At 44.3% G+C, this 23,261-nt stretch overlaps 1 protein-coding gene across 2 annotated transcripts in view; it reads left to right on the forward strand.

Moving 5' to 3' along the window:
- Nucleotides 1-852: 852 nt before the first annotated feature.
- Zip48C (Zinc/iron regulated transporter-related protein 48C) overlaps nt 853-23,261 on the forward strand; it is a 59,994-nt gene continuing 37,585 nt past the window's right edge. The window contains exons 1-4 of one of the 2 annotated variants that reach the window (XM_055069714.2): nt 853-1,074; nt 11,410-11,448; nt 15,011-15,169; nt 16,627-16,741. In XM_055069714.2, the coding sequence (XP_054925689.1) occupies nt 967-1,074; nt 11,410-11,448; nt 15,011-15,169; nt 16,627-16,741 (421 nt within the window). In that variant the 5' untranslated portion in view covers nt 853-966. The remainder of the gene's footprint in view (nt 1,075-11,409; nt 11,449-15,010; nt 15,170-16,626; nt 16,742-23,261) is intronic. The other variant, XM_050176838.3, reaches the window with a different exon arrangement.

Genomic DNA, 23,261 nt, shown 5'->3' on the forward strand with positions numbered 1-23,261 from the left:
GTCGGAGCGGTTTTCCGTTGCCCCGTCTCGCACCGAGAAAATCGGCGGTGCGCCGGAGTGCAATCCCAGCAAGCACTGCGGGACGCGCGACGTGCGCGCGTACTGCCGACTGCAGAACCGCGGACGCTCTGGCCCGATAGCTGCGGTACGTTGCAACGGAGTTGACGGAGTTAGCTAGTGGATTTGTCGGCAATGAGAAAGGAAGCGCTGCTAGTTGCCGCAATCGATAAGCATTCTTCAAGTTCGTCTGACAGCGAAGACGACATGCTGCTCGACCTCATCCAAAAACAGTGTGGTGAAGAGCGGCCGAAAGTGGACAGGTTTATTGAACGGGTCGTCAGGATTAATTATAAAATCCATTGGTGTTTGCTTGCAACCAGGTATGTCGGAGCACGCAGTATGACAAGGTTCGAGCGCTTGCCGCAGATGCTCAGCATATATAAACAATAAAATATGCGCGCGCGCGTGTTCGCGCACGTTTTGCGCGCCAGGGGCAAAGTAGCGCTGCATGCAAGCACCCTGCACTGGGTGCAGTTTTGTCCTCGATGTTGACCCTCCGCAGTGCGGCACCACGGCGGGGCAAAGCGCACCATTCTGGTTTCGGGGCAACCCCGGGGCAAGGTGATCGAGGACGCTATTAATTTCGGCTACCCATAGCCGTGCTGCCTGACCTTGCAGGAAAAGAGTAGGAGACGAGCACGTGCTTTTTTCGGCTTTCTCCACTAAGTACTGCAAAACGGCGCAGTCTTCAGTCCTTTCGGTAATAGTCAAATTCATATTCCCACGTTCTTCTTCAAAGGGTGCGATTTCACGATACGATTAGTTCGCCGCGACGCCGCTTTGGTGCGTGGCGCGGCCGGTCACTCGTTTATCGCATGGCGGCCTCGTAGCTTGCGGCGTTCCGCGTGTGTTCACAGTTCGCGTACGTGAATCGGGGCGTTCTCCGTTAACTACGCCCGTGTAGCCATGATACACGGAGTGTCGCCCCTCAACCAGGCCGTCCTGGGAACGCTTTTCACCTGGGGAATGACCGCGGCCGGTGCCGCACTCGTCTTCGTACTCAATTCGACCAAGGTGAGAGTCTGCGACAGCTTCACCAGCGGATCGGCGGCGATCTCAAACAGCTGTTTCCTCCATGCGTGCCCGTTGTCGTGAATGGTTCAGTGTGCGGCTTGCTCCAGCTGCGCTTTTCGGCTTCGTACGGTTGTGTCCGAATAACACGTACGTGACATTTAAAGTTACGCTGCGCGTAATCCGACGCGCTAATCGGGCTCCCGTGTTCTTAACTGTATCGGATCTCGCTATCATAGGGTCTACTGCCGATGCCGGCGGCCTCGTGACCTGCTGTGTGCTGTTTTCAACTCAGGCAGTGGGCGCTTTACGAGAGTAACGTGTGCACCGGAAACTGTCGAATAAAAAAGAAAGGACCAGTACATTCCTATCGATTTCGTACCGCTGCTGCGTTCGACTTGCGTGCCGCAGGCATGTTCCGATGGCAAATGAAATCTTCACTTGCGGTGTGCGCTACTCGCTGGGCGACTCTAGTCGCAAGTACTTTGTTGTCATAGTCAATGTATTCGTTCGTTACGCGACCTCGCAGATCGGTTTTCACTCTTCTAACAAAATCGTTCTTGCAAACACATTTGACTGGAATTGATTGCCCGAGTCGGTTGTCATAGAGCGAAACCCCGCAAAGATATTTAAGACTTGATTACAGCGCATTAGAATGGCTTACCGGTCCACACTGTGGGTGCGACAGTTCTATACAATTGCCGAAGGTACGCGTCTCATAGTGCGTATCACAAGATGTTGTATTCTGGTCCTCTTACATATTTGGTCTTCCTGTTTTGCTCCCGATACTCTTTCCATATTCAGTATTTGCTTGTCTACATTTGTTACCTATTCTGTACTTAACCACATTGTTCAGCTGCTGTTCTAAATAAGCTTTGATTTTTGTCGTCACAACAGGTCCGATCACAGTGCTTCACTTTGGGAGCTCCTTTTGTATTACATTTCTTTTGTAAATATATTAATGTGTAATAATAATAACAATAATAATGGGGATGATAATAAACTCATTGTCATAAATCATTGTCACTCTGAGGCCTCCTTTTCCATGTTTGTAAATAACACTGTGCATTTGAAACCAATAAACTCATCTCCCACAGGCCTCCCCCTTGCCTTGCATTTGAATTTTCTGTTCTGATAATTTTTCTTTTAAAGACTTTCTATTATCATGCATTATGATGTCCTTACATTCTTTTTTTTTTTTCATTAACACTTCTACTTCCATGATTGTTGCTACGACTACCTTTGAACTGCGTCTATCTTTGCAGTGTTCTTTGCGCTACTGTCCTAACCCACACGGGACTTTTTTTTACTTTATGTTACACATTATGTACACTTCATGCTCCTCTCATTTGCTCAGGAATTACTTAATCACACCAATCACGTTGTTTGTCAGCACTGCATAATTTTTTCAATATTTTTTTCATTATGCTTTCAGACAATCTAGTTTTGTGTGTAGCCTGTATGGCGTGATTATCTTTATGTATTTCTTGGGCCCAGCCTGCGCTGTCTCACATTATCGAGGTAGCACTATACGTAAATAAATGTAATGCCCCAGTGTGGAAAGGAAAATAAGTGATGATGCCATCAAAAGAAACCCAGGGAGTCAAAATTACTCTGGTGCTCTTTAATAAATCGTCTCTTATATTATTGTGTTGCTTTGTGATGTTGAGGCCCAGTCAATCATTCCTTCCATCAGTCAGTCAAAGAAAACCCATGTGAATATGTAGAAGTGAACAATAGAAGGTCTGCTTTCACGGTGACAAGCACACCTATGAGCCTGTGTCTGTGTGTTTGGATTTTGATGACTCGCAAGCGTGATTTGCGGTTGCACAAATCTGGCTTTTGATGATCCTCAATGCTAGGTGTCACGGAGATGTCGTGCATCGTATGTAAGAAACTGTTTTATGACCTTGCATTCATTGTCATGACTGCCATCTCATGAACAGTAACTACCTTAGTTGCTGAAAAAGAAGTGTTTACAGTCATTGTATTCTACCAGTGCTAACCTAGCGAGTGGAGACTTGTTGGATAACAAGAGAATCATTAGAAGCTAAGGACTGCACTATGAGCTGTAAAACAAAAAAAAAAATAAGATTATAGGTGTGACATTAAGAGACGGGAATGCTGCGGTGTGGATGGGAGAGTAGACAGGGATAGCCGGTGTTATAGTTCAGATTAAGAGAAACAAATGGAGCTGGGCAGGCCATGTATTGTGTAGGACAGATAACCGGTGTTATCTTAGAGTAACAAAATAAGTGCCGAGGGAAAGGAAACGCTGTTGAGGTCAGGATATAGCTAATTGGCATTATGAAATGAGATTTGCAGGCCTAAAATGGAGTCGGGTGACGCAAGACGAGGGGTAATTAGAGATTACTGGGATGGACCTTTGTCCTGCAGCGTGTATAAAATAGGCTCATGATAATGGCATTCATTGTGAACATGGCTTTTCTGTGAGAGCTCTAAACATTCACCCTAGCAACTAAAGCGGTAAATGAACGTCTTCTTTGCTTACTCTAAACCTCCCCACCCCAACAGGAAACTGTTATATGCTGGGTTTCATGTGCTATCCAGCTTACAAAGGCCAGAAGACAGTGAATGTCCTGCACTTAAAAAATTGCAACAACAACAAAAATGATTGTATGGCGCAGTTAAAAAGCCATATGGCATGAGCAGAAGTGCATTGGATAAAGTTCATTGCAAGTCTGATTGCTGGCCTTCGATTTAGACTTGGCCGGCTTTTAATGGTGGTGACATTTGAAATAGTTTTTCCAACATGTTTGTAGCGACATCTTGTTCACCTTCTGTATGATTTTTATATTTGTATGCTCGGCTCATGTTGGATTTTTGAAAACGTTTGTTTCGTCACTGATGTCACAAAGTTCAGTCATGTGCTGCTGTAAGGTTCGAAGCGAAGGTCATTTGTTTCTGACGATTTGACGTTTCGATCTGTCCTCAAGACGCGGTGTCCTAATCAGTGCTGACCTGCTCTTTATAGTTAAAAGGCTTCTCTGGCCGGTCCCTCTTCTCTTTGGTTTGCGATAAATATCCTTACCTCAAGATTTATGCTCAATCCTATGGGACATTTCCTAACTATCAGTTGGAAATTAACATTATTTCTTTTTTGTGGGTGTGTGTATTCTTGACACTAGCTCCTTCCAAAATTTATCATGTATACATGCAATCAGAAGTGTATAGAATATCTGTACTATCTTCCTAGTACACATTGAGGCAGCGCTGTAGAAGATTGGCGGAATGCATGTATATATTCATCGTCGTGAACCATCATTCAGTCCAAAGACATCTGGTAACAATCTCTAACATTGCCTGTTTTATGCATAGAGACGCACGTTATGCGTGCAGTTGTGAGCAATATGAAAGGGAACACCAAATTATTTCTGAGCAACAATTGCCCACCATATGTGTGTTCCGATCAGGCATCTTAAAAGCCATCTGCAACAAAATTTTGGTCCACGTTTTTAAAAAGCATAGATTCAGGTAGTGTAGACGCAAAGCAGCCTTTATGCAAACATTTACGTTTGAAAAACGAGTGAATGCATCACAAAAGGTTTGAAAAAGTAGACGTTCTTGATACCGAAACGCGATGTTCAATAGCTTGGCAAGGGAACAAGGATTCATGATTGGCAATCAGCCCTTAGGATCTGTACAAGAGCATACTTACCTATAAAGCTTTTGTTTGGCGCTTGTGCTGTTCACGCAGGGGAGGCCCACACACCAGCTTCGTACTAGTGCCTTTATTTTTAAGTTACTTGAATTGGTGACTGCAGACTTGATACGAAACCTGGTAGTGGCTTCATGGATGACATTTGTGAATGCTTATCATCAGAGTGTTGAACTTGCTTTCACCTTTGCGCATCCCTCTTGCTATGTCATCATCATCCCTCATCACACCTTTATGTCCCCGTTCCCCCTCCCCCTGTGCAGAGTAGAACACTAGAGCGCCTTAGCTCAGGCCGACTTCTCTGCCTTCTTTCAATTAAATTATCTCTCTCCCATACTTACCTAGACCAATTAATCACAAGGGACCTTGACTGTGAGAAGGAAACTAAGAATAAAAATGGGTTGGAGCACAAACGGCAGGCATTATCATGTCATCACCAGCAGCTTACCGCTATCCTTTGAAAATAAAAGTATACAATCATTGCATTCTACCAGTGCTAACATATGGAGCACAAACTTGGAAGTTAACAAAGAAGCTTGAGCAGTTAAGGACAGTGCAAGAGCAATGGAGTGATGAAAAATGTTAGACGTAGCGTTAAGAGACAGGAAGGCAGCAGTGTGGCTTAGCGAGCGGACAGGGTAGCCGATATTATAGTTGACATAGAGGGAAAGAAATGAATCTGGACAGGCCATGTAATGCTGAAGGCAGATAACTGGTAGGCTATCAGAGTTACAAAGTGAGTGCCAAGAGAAGGGAAGCACAGTTGACGACAGCGGAGAACTAGGTGGTGTGAAAAAAGTTCGTAAATTTGCAAGTTGCATCAGCTGGCGCTAGGTGATAGGTTATTGGAAATCGATGGAAGAGGCCTTCATCCTGCAGTGGGCATAAATAGGCTGCTACTGCTGCTGCTGATAATGATGAACACATTCTGCCAGCTAAGGAGCAAGAATTCAGCAATACTCTCTCGACTTGACTCCATTCTTGCGTTCAGTACATTCTGTCCTTGCACACTGTGGTCGAGTGTCCTGGTTTGGGGGACAAGCTCTTATCCTCCCATTATGGTCCCGATCTCTCAAATTCACTGCAGGGTGGACACCTTTTGCTGAGACCTCTGATTATCTTGTCAAATCTTGTCATACTACCTAACCCTTAGCCATCCTTCACTGCATTTCCTCTTTTTTTGACACCCATTCTGTAACTCTGCAACACCATAAGCTATCGGTTTTACGCAGCACACAGGCTCTCCAACTTTCCTTTTTACTGTTACTGTAACATACTGTGAACTAAAGTGCACAAAGTGCTAGCCTTTGCATTCTGAGTGACACTGTCGTCTTCCCATCTCGAATGTTTCAGTATTGTTGAATGCTTATTTGTTACCAAACCCATTGATACTTGTGCAAGTTGAATAATCACAGCCGCTTTCAAATGCAAAGTGTAACTGTCAAGCAAGCTTGAGGTAGTCACACAGGTTCTGCGCAGAAAACAATGGAAAATACAGGCACAAGTGACCATGCGACACATGCTTGTCTTGCCTCATTTTAAACGCACGAAGTGTTATCTACTCTGCAATCTACTGCTTACCACTCTAAATTCAACGTTAGGATGGGAAACTGGACGTGTTGTTTTTATCATATTCTGAGGTGAAAGGCGCGTGGACGACGACGCACGTAAAAGGTCTAGCAGCCTTCGTCATGTCATCCTCCTCTGTCGCCTTTTATATATGGCGCGCTCCAGTGCGTCTGTCTCGGGCCTCGTGCTGCGAGCTAGAGTAAGGATAAAAATCAACTTCTTTGGCTCCTGCCATTGATCCGAACGGTTCTCGGGCCTTTTGCTCGCTGACTCAGACGTTATAGTGGACTTAACATCAGGCCCTACAGAGGGATACACATACAAGGTGCCTTGCGTCTGTGTATCTCTCTTATGTGTGTCGTTGTCCACGCGCATTTCACCTCAAAACATACTAAATCTAAAGGACGCCACTGCAACATCAAATTCGGACACTGGCACTGCGCATTCGAAAGCTTAGGTTTGTGTAATAAATATCCTTTGAATCTTTGGGAAAGATGCTTATGTTAGAGAAAACACTGTATTTGCATGCAGCGCTCATGATCGTTCATGCTACTATCCTTACTGGTATATATACGGTGCTTTACAGTCTCAGAACAATTCATTTTTTTTCTTTCTATTTCTGTTTTTCTTACACGATATTGTATGTGATTTATGTCTGTGAACATGTGACTGGCGTTAATTTTTCTTTTAGAATTCAATACGGTGCAGAGTTTTGCATTCTATTCACTTTTATCGTATTCTAATATGCTTTTTGTGTTTTTCATGTACCCATTGTCTGTTCCCATCCACTGCCTTATATAATGCACTATCTCCTGTGGCGCATTTAAAATAAGTTGACATCTTGTATTGTACAAGAACGTCATCAGTCATGTGTGTTGAGTCAAAAGTAGGCAATAGGTCTTAATTACAGTGCCTACTTGTGTATTATTATCCCAAGCACCTAACACAATTTTTGTATTGTTGTTGTGACACGTCCGTGTCGCAGCAGCGTAAATGCTTTGGAGACCTAACAGCACAATGCATCCAACTTCTGATTAGTTACGGCTTCTTTAGCAGGTGCGCATTGAAATGTGATGCTATGGCATTGCGGAATGCGGTCCCGACATGGCTTATTGCTTCTTACAGAAAAGTGGGCAGCTAGACATTTGTGGTGTCGCATGTCAAGTGAAGTCGAGAAGCTCAGTTCTCCAACACAAAAAGCAGGCCTAGATTTGCGTTTCTGTCATACCCGCATGGAATGTCTGTCATACCATCATGATCTATGGGGAAATGCTCTCCTTGAACTGATTTGATTTGATTAAGATGCAAAGCTGAAGGTCTGCCAACTGTAAAAATGTGATTCTGGTTACAGACATCAGCATTTAAACAAAGTTGTCAGAAGTTGGGAGAAAAACAGACTGAACCACGAAGTTTACCAATCTGTAACTCTGTACTAAAAATGGATAGAATTGCAGTTCATGAGTGCAGTTCAGAGAACTGTGATTTCGTTCCTTGTCACTCAGTGGTAAGTTCAAGGCCTCATTAGATTTAAAGCTTGAGATTTTCAACATGTTTTAATTGATGGCCTAATACAACAATTTACCCATGACATTCGGTAAGTTTAAACCTTTTCCTTCAAATGCTTAATCAAACATATTAAAATCATTGCAGTGGATGCCAAGAAAAACTTTTTTTTTTTTTTCAGCTCCTATGCATTGGATAAGAGACTGTGATGCAGAGCTTCCTCATAATCGGAATTAGACATCAGAATTATCACTCGCAGTATTCAGCAAGATGAAAATCGCATTGAAGAAATAATGAAGTTTGTTCTCCACTCGGCAGTAGCTTATTCACTTTGCAAGAATTATAATAATTAAATTGCAAGTTATTATTTTTTTTCTTTGAAATAAATGCACTTCTCTGTTTTCTTTATATTTTATGTTGACAGTCTATAACCTAAAATTTTATTCAAGCAAATATTTCTATATGCTATGCTCTTTCCTCTTGCCACCCTGTCTTCCTGTGGAACAGCACGAGTTGAAATAATATGAACTATTAATAAAACATGTTGGCTAAAAAAACGTTTCTTACTTTAATGGACAGCGTGAACTTTGTTTAAATGAGCAAAGTGGAGGCTCATTGACGCACATACATGGACGGAAGAGGCAATTTTTTTAGGCACTCACTGCACTGAACTTGGATGAGGTCTGTGTCAACTTTTAAAGCAAAAATTTAAAATTTTCTTATTGTATGGTGCAAATTTTCGATACAGGCAATCAAGTTTCTTACTAATGTCCTTGAAGATTGCAAAGTTGAAAAAACAACGATAGGTCAAGCTTACACTTTGTAACTAAGTAATAAAAACGATATCACAGTCCTGCAAACTTCATATATTGAAACTTCAATGTGGGCAACATTGATGTAGTATACAGCACTCAGAAATATATTGCTAATTCGCAAATAGGACTCACAAAAAACCTGGCAAATGTAACAATTGCAACCTCAAGTGAAGCTTGCTACTGTGAAGTCTTGGTTTGATCATGTGATTAATGAGAGGTCTGAGACAACTGCAACAAGGTGATAGAAAAAGAGTTTACCTCTGGCAGCCATCAAGACAAACTTCTCGGGGGAAAAACTGCTTGTAACTTTAGTCCATTAATGCCCAGCATATTATATATGCTGCGCCATGTTTGACTCTTCTGAATTTTTATTTAAGCATGAGATACCTAGCGCACAGCCCATACTAGCATTTGGATCGCGCTGGAGTGATGTTTCAGTTGTGGGTAGTTCAGGAAAATGATCACTAATTGATTATATAATGTACTAATTAGGTATTTTATCAAATAACATTTCATTGTTTTTGTTTTTTAGTAGTGTATTCTACAGGACCACAAATAAAGTTGAACAAGTCCTAATTTTCCTTGATCGGGATTGGACATTGCTCAGTTAGAGGAACCCTGACATGACATGTTCGACTTGTCTTTGCTTTTTCTGTGTTAAGTGAAGCTGCAAGGCTTCTAAGCTATTGAAAGATACTGGTAAGCATCGGAGTGCACAAATGATTAACTACTATAATACAATCAAACCTCAATATAATGAATTATTGGATATAACCAACGAAATCTGAAGTATTTCTCACTGATATTAGCATGTAAGAAATATATTTTTATAACGAATAATATAGGATATAACAAAGGTATATAGTGTCAGATGCGTCTTCATTGTAATGAGCTCGAACTGTGCTGCTTTTCTTGCTGGGTTGCCCTTCTGCTAAAAGTTTTGCTACATGTGGCAGCGAATTAGAATTGTAGCAGATGGGGTTGGGTCAGTTGGTGTTTCATTGTTTTGTAAGCCCATAAGCGTGGAGCAGTAACAAGACGACGACACCGGACTGGAACGAGTGCTAACTTCTAACTAAGGTTTATTGTGAACACGCAGGGGTGTTTTGCATATGTTACCAGAGAGTAATACAGCAAGGAGGCCAGATACAAACTAATGCTTGATGCAACAAAACCTATAAATGAACCGCACAAGGAAGCTCTCGTCCCTGTCTGGTGTTGTCCTGTTGTAACCACTTTGAGCTATACGCTTTTACAACACAGTGTGAGGGTGAAGCTCTGTGTCCTCCATGAAGTTTCTAAGAAAGAGCAGAAATGTGGTCAGCACTTCTCTCTACACGCCTATTTCGGCTTTGGTATCCAGGAGATGCATGCATTTTGACAGCGCAGTACGCTGGCTCACTTCGTTGCTGTGATCGATGCAGTCGACACACGTGAGCACAACTAAATATAACACACACAGCACTCTTGGACATTTCTTTTTGAGCACTGTCATCGTACCTAGCTTCATTGCTTCACAATGTCGGCAAATTTTGACCTGTGTCGTGACGTCACGGCAATGTTGATCGCACCAGGTTTGGCATTTCAAGACCAATTTTAGTATCAAATTAAATCTGAGTGTTTTGCAACCTTCACAACTGCTAAGTATCATTGTTTTATGCGCTAGAAGTGTGTGGCGAGAATTTCCGCAACTTCGAGTACATATGCTGGTATTCTTTTAAAAAGCTCTGGACCACAATTGCTGGATTGTGTAATAGGACAAAGACCTATTTTTAACCGTTGCCGAGCTCACTTTTTCCTACCTTTGCAGCATTTTCTGTCACGCATGCTACATAAGTGAGATTGACAGATGGGGGGCAATGGCTCTAACCTAAAATTGCAGCTTGAAAACCGTGACAGTCTCAATGATGTCATATTTCACAATGCCTCGGTGGTGACTCTCGTCATAATTCATTTCTTGAGGGTGGTGACAGACGTTTGCTGTTTGCGAATGACAGCTGTTAAGAACATTTTGAGAACGTTTTAAGACGGGTGACATTTTGAAATTTGTCGAACCTAGCTGCACCAGTTCAGTGCTGCCATCTGGCTTTGGCCATCAGAAGGATAAAGAAAGAAGCAACTTTTCAGTCAGGCAATCAATTGACCAATCATACTGAACATGCATCACAATTCCGTGTGATGAGTTTTGTCTTCAAAGGCACAACTGTGTAGATCTCTGTTCCTTTTGTAGTTGCAGCTTTTTAAAAGGCAGATCTTGCCCTACCTTTTCATTTTCAGTAACAAATTTTGGACTCGGGAGCAAGCCATTTTCTTCTTCATTGGCTATTTACTGTAAAAGCTTATGTGGTTTCTCTGCAGCATGTCTAACCCATTGTGACACTCTATGGCTTCTGCCCTTGTCGTCTCCTGTTTCAAGATTTCTTGACCCAGGTGCACTTAGTGGTAAATAACAAAAACATAATGGCATTGATATGACGTCACCAGGAGGCACGCACAATGGCTGTATGAATGTTCCAGGTAATCATAATGTTTTTTAGCTTTAATTGCAGTCACGGAAACTGTAGAGTGATGTAACAGTACATGCACATTGTTTACTATTGGTTGTGTCTGTAGCATCTTTAAAGCATATATATTTATTTGTCATTACTGTCACTGCCATCAGGGACCATAACAGCAATATTCTTGTTCTCATTATATGCTTCTTATTTGGGTTGAAACTTACGGTTGTGGGACAGCTGTCTGACTATTGTTCTGTTTTGTGTGTCTCTGCAGCGAAAAATTTTAGATGGCAGCCTTGGATTCGCCGCCGGGGTAAGTTGGAAGTTTTGCATTATCATTTTGCAGCCTGATCAGCAATGAAATTCTTTGTTGTTTAACAGCAGGTATTTTTTTTTTTTAACAGTGCGACACAGGACAGTCTTCGTCCTTTGTCACGCCGTTCAAACAATCTGCTGTTTGACAAGATGCACAAACCAGCTCAAATGAACATGCTGCTATAATTTTTTGTTGTTGTTGTTGTACTTTTTGTACTGACTGGTTAAGGGATCACCCAGTGACACTACTAGTGTATTGAATGAATAATACTCTTCGATGACAGAAACAACCCTCCTGCATTTTTCTTGAAGGGACACTAAAGAGAAAAAATAAGTTGAGCAGCATTAGCGGATAACTGTTCTGCAATAAAAAAAAATAGCACTCTTATCATCAGAAGAGTCATGGCAAGCCAGAAAAGATCCAAGAACCGAAGAGACGTGGTAATGCAGCCTTGAAGTTTGTGCACTAGCTTGCCACGATGTCATGTATTTTGACATTGTCTGCTCAGGCCTAGTTTATTTTTTTATCAGTAACAGTTGACTAAATTGTATTCCAAAAGAGTTGACAACTGCACTTGAGAAGTTCTTTGAACTTTTGCTCAGCCACAAAAACACAAATATGACAATATACATTGAGATCCTTGATGTCACACTGACATATTGGCGCTGGGATATTGGTCCAATTCTGTTTTTTTAGAAGTAACTTTGACATTCACTTTCTGATGTAGTAATAAACCTATTACCACAAAATTCCCAAAAATAATGCTTTGAAATAATGCTTTTATGAATGGAAAATGTTTCACTGTCTTTGTTTAGTGTTCTTTTAAGGCACCAATGGAGAACCGAGCCTCTAAAACAAGGTGTCCTTCTTGGGTACCAGACTTGGCGCCGAATGACTAGGCTGACGCTTCATGATGTCACAACTTACTTATTGCTTCATATGTGCTTGTAATTGGCTCTCTGAAAAGACGAAGAGAGAGACACTTAAAGGGGAAGGCAACCAGGTCAGCCAGGTGGGAATATGCAGTTTGCTACCCTACACTGGGGAAAGGCCAATAGGGGGAGGATAACCGATAAGATAAATGGAAACAAAAGAGAGTACACAGCAGAAAGCACTCCAAGTGCAGTACAAGGAGTACAAAATGCAGAATAGGAAAATGTCACACTGCAGTGTCGCTCGCGCTCAGGCCAGCTGTGCAGTAGAACAAAATTGATTGCTTTAGTGCCGCACTGGTGCGCTTGATGGTAGATTCGGCCAGTCGCTACAGCTGTCTGACCTGGATTGCAGTCATGCAGCATTCGATTGAGAACGGAGCAGGAGGAAGTGTGTCTGCCTAACTGCAGCAAATGTTCGGTCGATAATCAGAGCAGTTCCAGGGCCAGGAACACACTGGCGCTGTTTATGTTGCAAGCAACCATAGCAGGTACATAAAGGGGGGAGGGGGGTATCAACTGCTCCAAGTCCAAAAACAACACAAAAATAAACACGTATCAGAATTCCATACACAGTCTCTCTCCCTTGTCTTCTCTTGTAGTGTCTTCTCTGACATCGTGTAGTTAGTAGCCGACTGTTGACATAAACGAATACTGAGAGAGAGAGAGAAAGAGAACTTTAATGAGTACTAGCAGTTTAGTCGGCTGGGCTTACTAATACTAATAATACGAATACTGACGTAAAATTTTTTTACTTGTATGTTTTCTCTTTTTTTTTTGCATGATATGAAGGTTCAAGCTATCTAAAAATTCCACAACTTATAGTGGCAAGCATCAAAGTGATCTAAATAATTTACTACATTATTTGTTTCTGTGAACCAGTCATGGTTTTGGTACACAAAAGGCAGATGCATCATGGCATCGCGGTACGTTCGCTCGCTTTGTTCCTGCTATCACTGTCGCTGCCACAAGTAAACACAGCTAGGAGAATCGTGCACAGCACTCTTGCTTATTTTTTATATTTTTTAACAGCAGTGTCGATAAACCTAGCCAGTTGTTACATATCGTCAGCAACTTTTTTTCTTCTTTGTCATTATGTCACATTAACGTGGATGATGTCAGGTCCAGCAATTCGAGACCTACTTTGGTATCAAATTAATATATAAGTGCGTGCCAACCTTTGTACCTGCTAAGTATCATTATTTTGCATTCGAGAAACATCTGGTAGAGCTTGTACAACCTTGCAAATATGTATCGATACTTCTTGACGACTAGGTGTTTGGTCGAACACAGTCACTGTCGGCCACTAATAATAGACCTGCGCCTCTTGCTTATTGACAGCTTGGTAAGGTGTCAGCATACAGCGTTGTCACTCCCTTGCTAATAATATTAAACCTGTAAACTGCCACGACAAATATTTTAAAAAAAAATTTAAGTGCGGAATTGTTTTCAGACCTCCATATTTTGCACCATTCCTTTCTAAACACTGTGATACCATGAATTCCTATTGCATGTTTACTGCTCTCATTGAAAAGGAATAGCAAAAGTCATGACGCATTATCAAAAATGAAAAGAAACTGCACATATGCACATGTGAAAAAATTGCTAGCAGTTCATGACGGGTTAACTTGTCATTGGCAGTTAAGGGGTTTTAAGAGTGGAGCAAAGATGATGGCTAGTACAACTCATCCATTCAAGGTACAGGTCACATGTGTGCTCGGCAGTCTTTAGAATTCTGTTGCGGAAAAGCTAGTCAACTCTCGGTCTTGCCATTTGGTGTACGTGACCAATGTGGCTAGGAGTAACGTGTGATAGAAATTTTGTTTGTATCTGTACACGAGAACTAGTAATTGGAATCGCCGCACAAATGCATTGATAATTGTAACACACACACAGCGCTAAGAAAAAGGCACAGACAGATTATGGGGCCAGACTATGGACAATGAGAGCTCTTCAAGAGACAGGAAGACATTGGTGCGGATTATAGGGTAGACCTGTGTAGCTGATATTCTACTTGAGATTAAGACTGTGTTCCAGTACTTGCCGGTGGCAGTGAGTAGATGGCAAAGTGGACAAAGGCCGCTTTAAGTCTCATTTCAATTCTGACGAAGCCGTCAAAGAAGACAGCTTTGCAAAGCCGGCATTGTAGTCGGAAACAACGCAGGCTGTGTTGCTGTCCAAACAAGATGGCTGCTGTGCAGGGAGCTTGAAAACTTGACAGGAAAGTTGTCTGCACACAAGAAAATGTAGTCGCACTTTCCTATCTGCTTTCTTAGCTGTCTATCTAGACTGTCTCAATTGCTGGCCATAATTGGAACACACTCTAAGATGAAGTGGTGGGGTTGGCAGGCCTTGAAATACATAGAAGAGATAACAATTAGTCTGTTATAGAAGCAGAATGGGTGGCCTCAATGAAGGAAGTAAAGTCAAGGACTATAGGAGAGTTAGCTAGTTAGTTAGATGGCCAAAAGATATTGTCAGCTGATGCAACACAGGGGTACTAATTGGGAGTGGCTTTTATCCTGCAGTGGCCATAAGATAGGCTAATGATCGCGCTAACACCTCCCAAAATGAGATCCCAGTTCTTCTATTCACTGGTTACTTTCTCTGTGCTTTCACGTGTTCAGGTCATGCTGGCAGCTTCATTCTGGTCCCTGCTTGCGCCGGCCATCGAGATCGCCGAGTCAGCGGGGGGCTACGGCCGATTGGCATTCATTCCCGTTGGCTTTGGCTTCTTTCTGGGCGCGCTGTTTGTCTACGCCATGGACAAGCTCATCCCATCCTATGTAAGTTTCTCCGAGGCTGCTTCGACTGGCTGACTCTGACACAGATGGCATCATTTGGGACGTTTCACTGCCAGCAGATGCGATCACTCTGCCATCACATTACCACTTACTGTGATTGTTTCTCAAGTGCAGCCACTGTGGAGTTTCTCACAATGTTACCCAGGGGCAAATATGGATTAGTTTAATGTAAGGATTCCATCTGTATAATTCTATTCCTTGCTTTCCTTATCATCTGCTGTTCGTGACCGGCCAATCCAAGCTCTTGCCATGAATATTAGTAATTTTGCACCACAGACAGAGAAAGCACGCATCTATGTTGCAGGCAAGTTTTATTGTCCTGGCTCTAATAGATCCTGAGAAATAAAGCTGCAGGTTAATGCCCCACCGACTGAATTCGGGATTTTTCTGTTGAAAGCTAATAAAGGTTACACAGATTATTTTTCCTGTACACTTTTGCAGCAACTTACTTTAGGATTTCAAAAATACGTTGCCTGCAAAAGCAACTATTTTTGAGCAATAATTACCTGAATGAGTAAAACTTGTAATTGAAATGACGGGAGTGTCTGGCCATGGTGACTTCTACATAATTTTTGTAAACAAAAAGAAATAGTTTGGAGTAACTAAATGTGGCTTAGACGTTTAAGCAGAAGGAGCACGATATCAGCCCAGGTGGCGAAGAAACACGACGCGGTGCCACCACGAAACACAGCACTTAAAAAATAAAGAAACCTTCAGACGTCACAAAGCTCTCGCACAACAACAGGTGCATCTCAAAGGGCTAGTTGGCGTTGGCAGAAGAGAATGGGATTGAGGCGAGATGCTCCTTCGTTTAACAATGAACAAAAATGGGAGAAAGCGCCAACGAAATCAATTTGGTTAATTGTAGGGATGACATGCTTGAAGGCTAATTTTTCTTGCAGTAAGAATATTCAGGTAGCATTCGTTGTTTCACTGCGTCATTCCACAGAGGGTAGAGCCACCGACTGGCACATCTGTAGGGGTAGTGGGTGCAATCTTGTATGCGTTCCAAAATCGAACAGAGGCGGTCCGTTCTTTACGTCAAGAAATAGACTGTCCGTTCCGTTGCGTTCATCCAATAGCAGACAACACGGAATGATTGACAGCAGATATCACGTCACAATTGACGTCATGGCATTCGTCATGGTTCAGACTGACCAATCGTGTGCGGCTCGGTGGAACGGACCGCCTCCGTTCTATTTTGGAACGCGTACAAGATCGCGCCCCAGATGTCTATACATGTGTGCCAGCCCATTAGCGCACGTCTGCTGTCATCTGTTGAGCCGTGCGACAAACAGCAGCAGCACCCAGCAACAGCCATGATCAGCAAAGCCCAAAAAAAGATGGTTTGCAAAGAAAGCTTCGCTTGAGAAAATGAGACAATAATTGCGAGGATAACCATAAAGAGGGTGATGAGGATAACATTCTGCCTTCTGCAGGATGGCCACAAGGCAGACCTGGCCCTGGCCATGCAGTTGGAGAAGAAGTCAACGCTCAAGCGTCACATTCAGACAGGCGAGGAGTCAGCCCTCGCCTATCGGAATGGGTACTCGGGTGAGTTGGGACAAACCATTTCCCTTGACAGCTGGGATCGAAGGGCACTCCTTGTCACAATTGTGTGCACCTAGTGCAAGGTATTAACCATCGTCCTGTGTTCCTTTTCAAAGTCGGGGCGTGCTCATGCCGGTCTGGTGACAGCTGTAACCGTTGAGTGATGGACAAGTTTTGAGAGACACTGCTGCAATTCTCGCACCACGGCGAGCTGCACGCTTTTCGTGTAATGTTCTTTTATTTCGTTTCAGTAACAACCATCTCCGAAGTGAATGTTTCTCTCTGTCTCTGATTATAAAAATGGATGAAATTCTGGATGAAATTATAATTTTTGTTGACCAAGCTTAGTGGCAAACATCAAAATGTGCATGGTGACCACCAACACAATAATTTTAAATATTTTACTACAGTTGCCGACCGATAATTTGGACTCAACGGGGGCCACCAAAATGTCTGAATAATCGGGAGTCTGAAATATTAGATTCAACAAAAGATAAGTAACTTTATTCCGCAAGGGGCCAATGAAGGTATTCTTGAATGGGCACTTTCGATGGTACCTTCAATTTAACGTAACTAGTGCAAGACGCATTGGTGTCTATGAGTGACGGCATTCTTGGGGCAGTGCCCAGAATGCACATACTGCATTACTGCATGCACATACCCTATTTTATCGTGTATAACCCTCACCAAAATTTAAAAAACAATTTTGTAGTAATGTCAGGGTGCAGGTTATATGCAAATTCCACCTTTAAGTGTGGCTTCATGGCAGCATGCGTCGCACTACCGTGAAGCTGCACCTCAAGTCAAGGTTCTTTGCCATTCAGTATTTTTTTTTATCTCCTCGGGAACTCCATTCTCTCCCCACTCGTGTGTGTTGAAGCTCCCTTCTCTTGTCTTTCATGGTTGCCCATTCATCCCCTCTTTACGGGTGGCCATTTTGCATTTGGTAGTTGGCGAATAGCACACGTGGCACTGGCAAGCTCATATGTCAACCGTTTCTACAGCACTCCTTCGGTCCACACAAAGCGCTTCGCGATACGGTGGCGAGCCAAGTCACCTTTGGTTGCGTTTGCTCCGTCGCCGTTGCTCATACGAGTGCTGTTCCCTCCGCACTGTCATCCGCTGTCACGTGAATGCTAACTGCAGAGTAATCCGATTCACGTCACATATCGCATGACTGATTCGTTTGCAACAACGTCCAGCCTGTGAATCCAGCTTTGTCAGCATCACCAAAAAATGAGGAAACAGAACCACTGGCCAAAAATATGACTTGGGCGAGTCATGCATCCGTGGATGGAGACTGTTTCAACAATTATTTCTGCAGATTATATGCGTGGACACATCTTTTTATTTGAAAGTGTGAAATGGCTCATTGGGCAAAAAGGCCAGCGTCCGGCATCTGTAGCAGCCTAAATGCCCATTGGCTGTGACGCCACATCACAAGCATGCCTCGATGGAGCAGAGCGGGAGAAACAGAACACCAGCACGCCAGGTGTTTTGTGAAGGCAGAGGGTGTCGTGGCGGCGCTATATCACCCTCACTATCGCTCTCAGGAGCCTGTGTTATCGGTGCGTTCCTTGTTCACGCAAACTTTTGCCTGCCTTCTAATTGTGCCTTGGTATAGCCAAATCGAAATGAGCCAAGCATCTCAGCACGCTTGCTTGCCCGCGAGGAGTTCATAACTCGAAAGACCACTCAGCGACATTCAGTTGGACATGAATGCTTTCACATTCACAACTAATAAGAAGTGCTTAGGTGTCCTCAGATTCCCTTTCTTTCCGGACTGTTATAATTGGGGGTGCAAGTTATACACGGAAAAATACAGTATGCTTGCCTTTGACCTAGACAGTCTGTATCGGAACCATTGTCGGGCAGTCACTACGAGTGGACGAAAGTTCATTCAATGCGTGCACCAAACACGCATTCCCTGGTAACATAACAAATGACGACCGTGCTGTGAGAGCATAATAATCGCGGGTTTCTTTGCAGCAGTCATTGTCTGGCACTTCCCTTGCCGTCCTTGGCGCACACATGAAGGGTTGAGTTGGCAGCACTTGGAACCGCTTGAAGAAGCCGCCTGAGGCCATGTTTCTATTTAACACTTCAATTAGCAAACACTGGACATGCTGAACAAAACACAGGGGTACAGGAGACAGGGGTACTTGAAGGTCGCTGGGAGAGGCCTTCGTCCTGCAGTGGACATAAATAGGCTGATGATGATGATAGAGATAACAGAAAACAAAATACAGTCGAACCCGACTATATCGAACCCGTTTACATCGAATTATTCTATATATCGAACAATTTCTGGTCACGGTATAGTTACAACGAGTATATATAGCAAAAATTACGCTTACATCGAACAAATATTGCAGTGACTCCCGATATATCGAACGTCAAGCGGCGGAAAAGTGCCCCCAGAAGTTGGCTTTCCCTCGCGGTAGCGGGGAAACCCGGCAGCGCGGCTCCATCCAACCGCTCTCCCTACCGTGACCTAAAGCCCCTACATCCACGCGTCACCGCCGACCAGGTTAAGTACCGCCAACCTGCCCTCCTCCTCCACGCTCCTCTCCCACTCACCCCCTCAGCTTCCGGCATCAAGCGGAACTTACGTAGCTTCAGCTTCCTGTTCCGAGTGGAATTGACCCTATGTTTTTTTAGCGTTGTTTACTTTCGCGTCTACGGAGAGGCTTTAATTGCACCAGCTGCGGTTGAAACTGTTAATGCGATTCCATCCAAGAACCACCGCCTACTGTAATCGGCGATCTGGTCGTGTTCGCTGCTTCGCGTCAACCTGCGACAAGTGGTGCCACGAGAGACAACGTACAGTGGAATGTAGTGCCTGGGTGCTTGGAGACCGCTCCCGTTTTTCATGCATTTGGAAAACAGCGACCGCAAACTACTGCTTCAGCGGAATACAACAGCTTGTCCCCTTTGAATTCTTCTTGTTTTGAAGCATACATCCCCTCCAGCCAGCACGTATGGAGGGACTTTAGCGAAGGAATTCGCGACGCCAATTTGTACGGCAGACGCATAGAGTTTATGCTGTTGATTCTGAGGTTGAACTTGTCTCGTACGGCAGATCGAAGGTAACGAACGTCCCAAGTGCGTGCACTGCATGAAGAACTGCAATGACGTGAAGCTATGAAATATAACAAGTTCAAATTTGCGTGGAGGGCATTCAGTGACATGGTGAAAACAAGTGTGCTTTTCTTGTGCGATATGAGTGGAGGTGTGCAGTGAATTGGTGCGTGCGCGCGTGTTGTAACGCGTGCAAAGGTGTACGGCGAATTGTGTTAGTGTTGTGACGCGAGCAGATGTGTACGGCGAATTGTGTTCGTTTGTTGTGCCCCAGCCCATGGCTCTCCGCACTTTGTCAGAGAAAGGGGACGACAGGCAAAGCGTCCGGGCGCAGCGTACGCAAACAAGCACGTAGATGCACACGAATGACGCTTGGTGGAATGGCTAGAGCGAGCTACTCAAATTAGCACCGGTTGCTAAGCACGGGCGTCTCACCATCGTCTGCAATCACAGTGGAAATTCTCGCAGCGCAATTCCAGGAAGCGTAAACGCCGGAACCGGAAATCTTAAAACCGGACATGCCGGAACCGGAAATGCCGGAAGCGGAAATGCCGGAACCGGATTTGGTGTGAGGGGAAAAGGCGGTTGTCGCTACTTAAGAAAGCGGCGGTGGCGCGTGGATGGAGGGGCTTTACCGTGACCGTGCTGCCTCAGGCTGTTCGGGCGAGCCGTCGACACTTCCCCTGTCGCGCATAGTGGAGTCACAGAACACCTATACAAACTTAGAGAAGGGAAACTGTACCTTCCACAGTGCTACGGAAATAAGCATAGCGGTGGCGTCGTGAACTAAAGTATGCGACCACAGGTGGCGCTGTACAACAGGAAACGGGGTTTTGCACACGCTTTACCAGGTGTTCTGTGGCTTTACTGGGTTTCTGGCTGCTGCGCCTCGATCGTGCTCCCGCCAGTTTAGTTGCTGTGTAAAGCGTAGCGCCTACATATTTATGTAGGCGCTACGTTTGCCACACAGCAACCAAACTGGCGGGAGCACGATCGAGGCGCAGCAGAATACATGTAGCGCTGAGTCATATCGAGTTAAGGCACACTCTGAACTGACTTTTAAGGGCATCCCGAGCGGTTTTTCGTTTATTACGCCGCCGTTACCCTGAGTTAAATTGTGCCGCCGCGCTCCAGCTGTTGCATTTCGTGTAGGGCTACTGACAATGCGGTTTCCAGGTGGCACGATGGCCTCGACTGGAATAAAAGCACACGACACCAAAGATTGAGTAAGCCTGAACATATTTTATTTGCATTTTACAAGTACAACAAAAAGCACACGTCTACGCATCCACACAAACGCGGTTACATAGTCAAGAACATAGTCAAGAAATGGCTCATTAATAAGGGTAGCACAAAAGCACAAGAAAGAAGACCTAAGCTACAAAACGTACGGTCGGCTGCTAAGTATAATAATTTCCCTGTCACCGCGTGTCACTTTTATACAGCATCTTTACAGCACTACCAGGCCGGGTAGTTTGGCGGAAAGAACGCAACAGCTTATATGGCCGTCAGCTGCCTCTTCCTTACGGGTGTCATAATTATCCTAATCTCCGCATCAACGTCGTGCAAGTTCGCATACAGGTATCTGTATCTGAGCCATATGTGCCAGCTTAATACACGTGTAGTGAAATTATGATAACCACTGCGTCTTATCAAACGTATTGGTTTTGCAAATGCGCATTACAGCTGACGGAACGACATACTGTAAGTGAAGCACAAGAGAGCAAGGACAAAAGGAGGATACAACACTTGAAGAAATGAAGAATTAGTAGGCATACAGCAAACAAGCAATGACGGAGAACACACAATGATGCATCGGGTGTTCTGTGACATCGGTTTGCGTACTTGCGGTGTTATGGAGATCAACGGCATAAAAACGTACCTTCAAGCGTACTCCCTCAACCTCCGCCGTATTCATGTAAACGCTGCCAAGAGTAGACCTTTTTACAGCAAGTCTATGTAATGACTCGCAGACGAAACCAGCATGCTTTCGAAAATGTTTTACCGCCGTAGTATTCGAACGCCAACGGCCAGGAAACACATCAATACCAATAGGCTGTCGGTGGTTAAGCGAGCACAAAAACCTTGACGCTATGACTAAAAAGCAGCTTCAACAATCAAATTTTTAAAAAATCAACTGCCTATTTGCCTGAGGTAAAAAAGCATCCTTAGACACCTCGATTGTTCATGTCAATGGTTTGTGTAAATTAAAAAATTCAGCATGTTTAGCGCCCCTAGCAGAGAAAGCACAAATTAAAGTATTCGACCAAATTACAGTAGCTCCACTTGCGCGCTTACGCTGAAACGCGCCTCGATTGATTTTTCGCCCTCTGTGGCCATTTGTTGAACTTTAGAGTGTGCGGGGCCTGGTGGAGTCTATTAAGCCACATCCTCCCTCTTTCTCTATCATCTTTCACCTGCCACCCCCTCTCCCCTGACGACGCTTCGCCGTGTTCCCTCACGGGTTGCAGAATCAAGCGTCCTTCCTTTCTTTAGATCACTATCTAGCGACACTCCCCAGCAAAAAATGATCCTGGCCCGCCTACAGCGCTTGCTCAGACAGCCAATCAGAGGCTCTTGTGCTCTCCGTGCAAGATGGCGAAAGTGCGAGTTCTCTGGCTGCTTCTCTGGTTTATCGTGTTTGCGCCTTGTGGGCCTTCTCCCGCAGTGTTGCCGTGATGAAGCGGCAGAATTCGCCTTTCGTCGTGAAGCTCGAAATCATAAATCGCGTTGAACGCGATGAGAAGTTGGATGTCCCCGCAGCGTGCAAGATTCCGAGGAGCACTCTCGGCACGATTAGGGCTAAAGTGGCCAGACTCGCAACCCGGTGCCCATGGCGCCCGACGCGTACGCACGGCCGTGTACGAGGGGTTCTTCATACATGCCGGTTTCCGCGTGCTCGGTGAGGACTGTAAATTCTGATGAATGCAACGAAGCCGTTGCCGGTGTTGCCGAAGTTTGGACCGAGCTGTCAAAATGTTCGGGACGTTCGAATCAACGGTGGACGAGTTTGTGAGTGCAGATGATGGTGTCGCGACCACGGTAGAGCCCGGAAACGAAGACTACATCGCCGACATCGTACCGAGCACAAATGAAAGTAGGCACATTGAGGAAAGCAACTACGGTCCTTTGCCCACATCCTCCGAAGTGATTGGTGCACTCGCATTAGTCCGGCGCTTCTGCGCGAATGCGGAAGGTTGCGGCCTCAGCTGCTCCGACTCCTTAGACAACGTGGGGAAGTGCGTGCGTCGCAGGCAGCGAAATTGCCCAAGCAGAAGAAAATGCAGGACTAATTTATGCCAAACTAAGCTAGTTTCGTTAATAAAGTGATTTTATAAATGATATGTGCTTTTATGACATCCAATTATTTAGCAGGCTTATATCGAATTATGCTTTATGTCGAACTGATAGGCGTTTTTTTGCGAGTTCGATATAGCCGGGT

The sequence above is a fragment of the Dermacentor andersoni genome, chromosome 8 (genome assembly GCF_023375885.2).
Source record: "Dermacentor andersoni chromosome 8, qqDerAnde1_hic_scaffold, whole genome shotgun sequence".
NCBI classification, from domain to species: Eukaryota; Metazoa; Arthropoda; class Arachnida; order Ixodida; family Ixodidae; genus Dermacentor; species Dermacentor andersoni.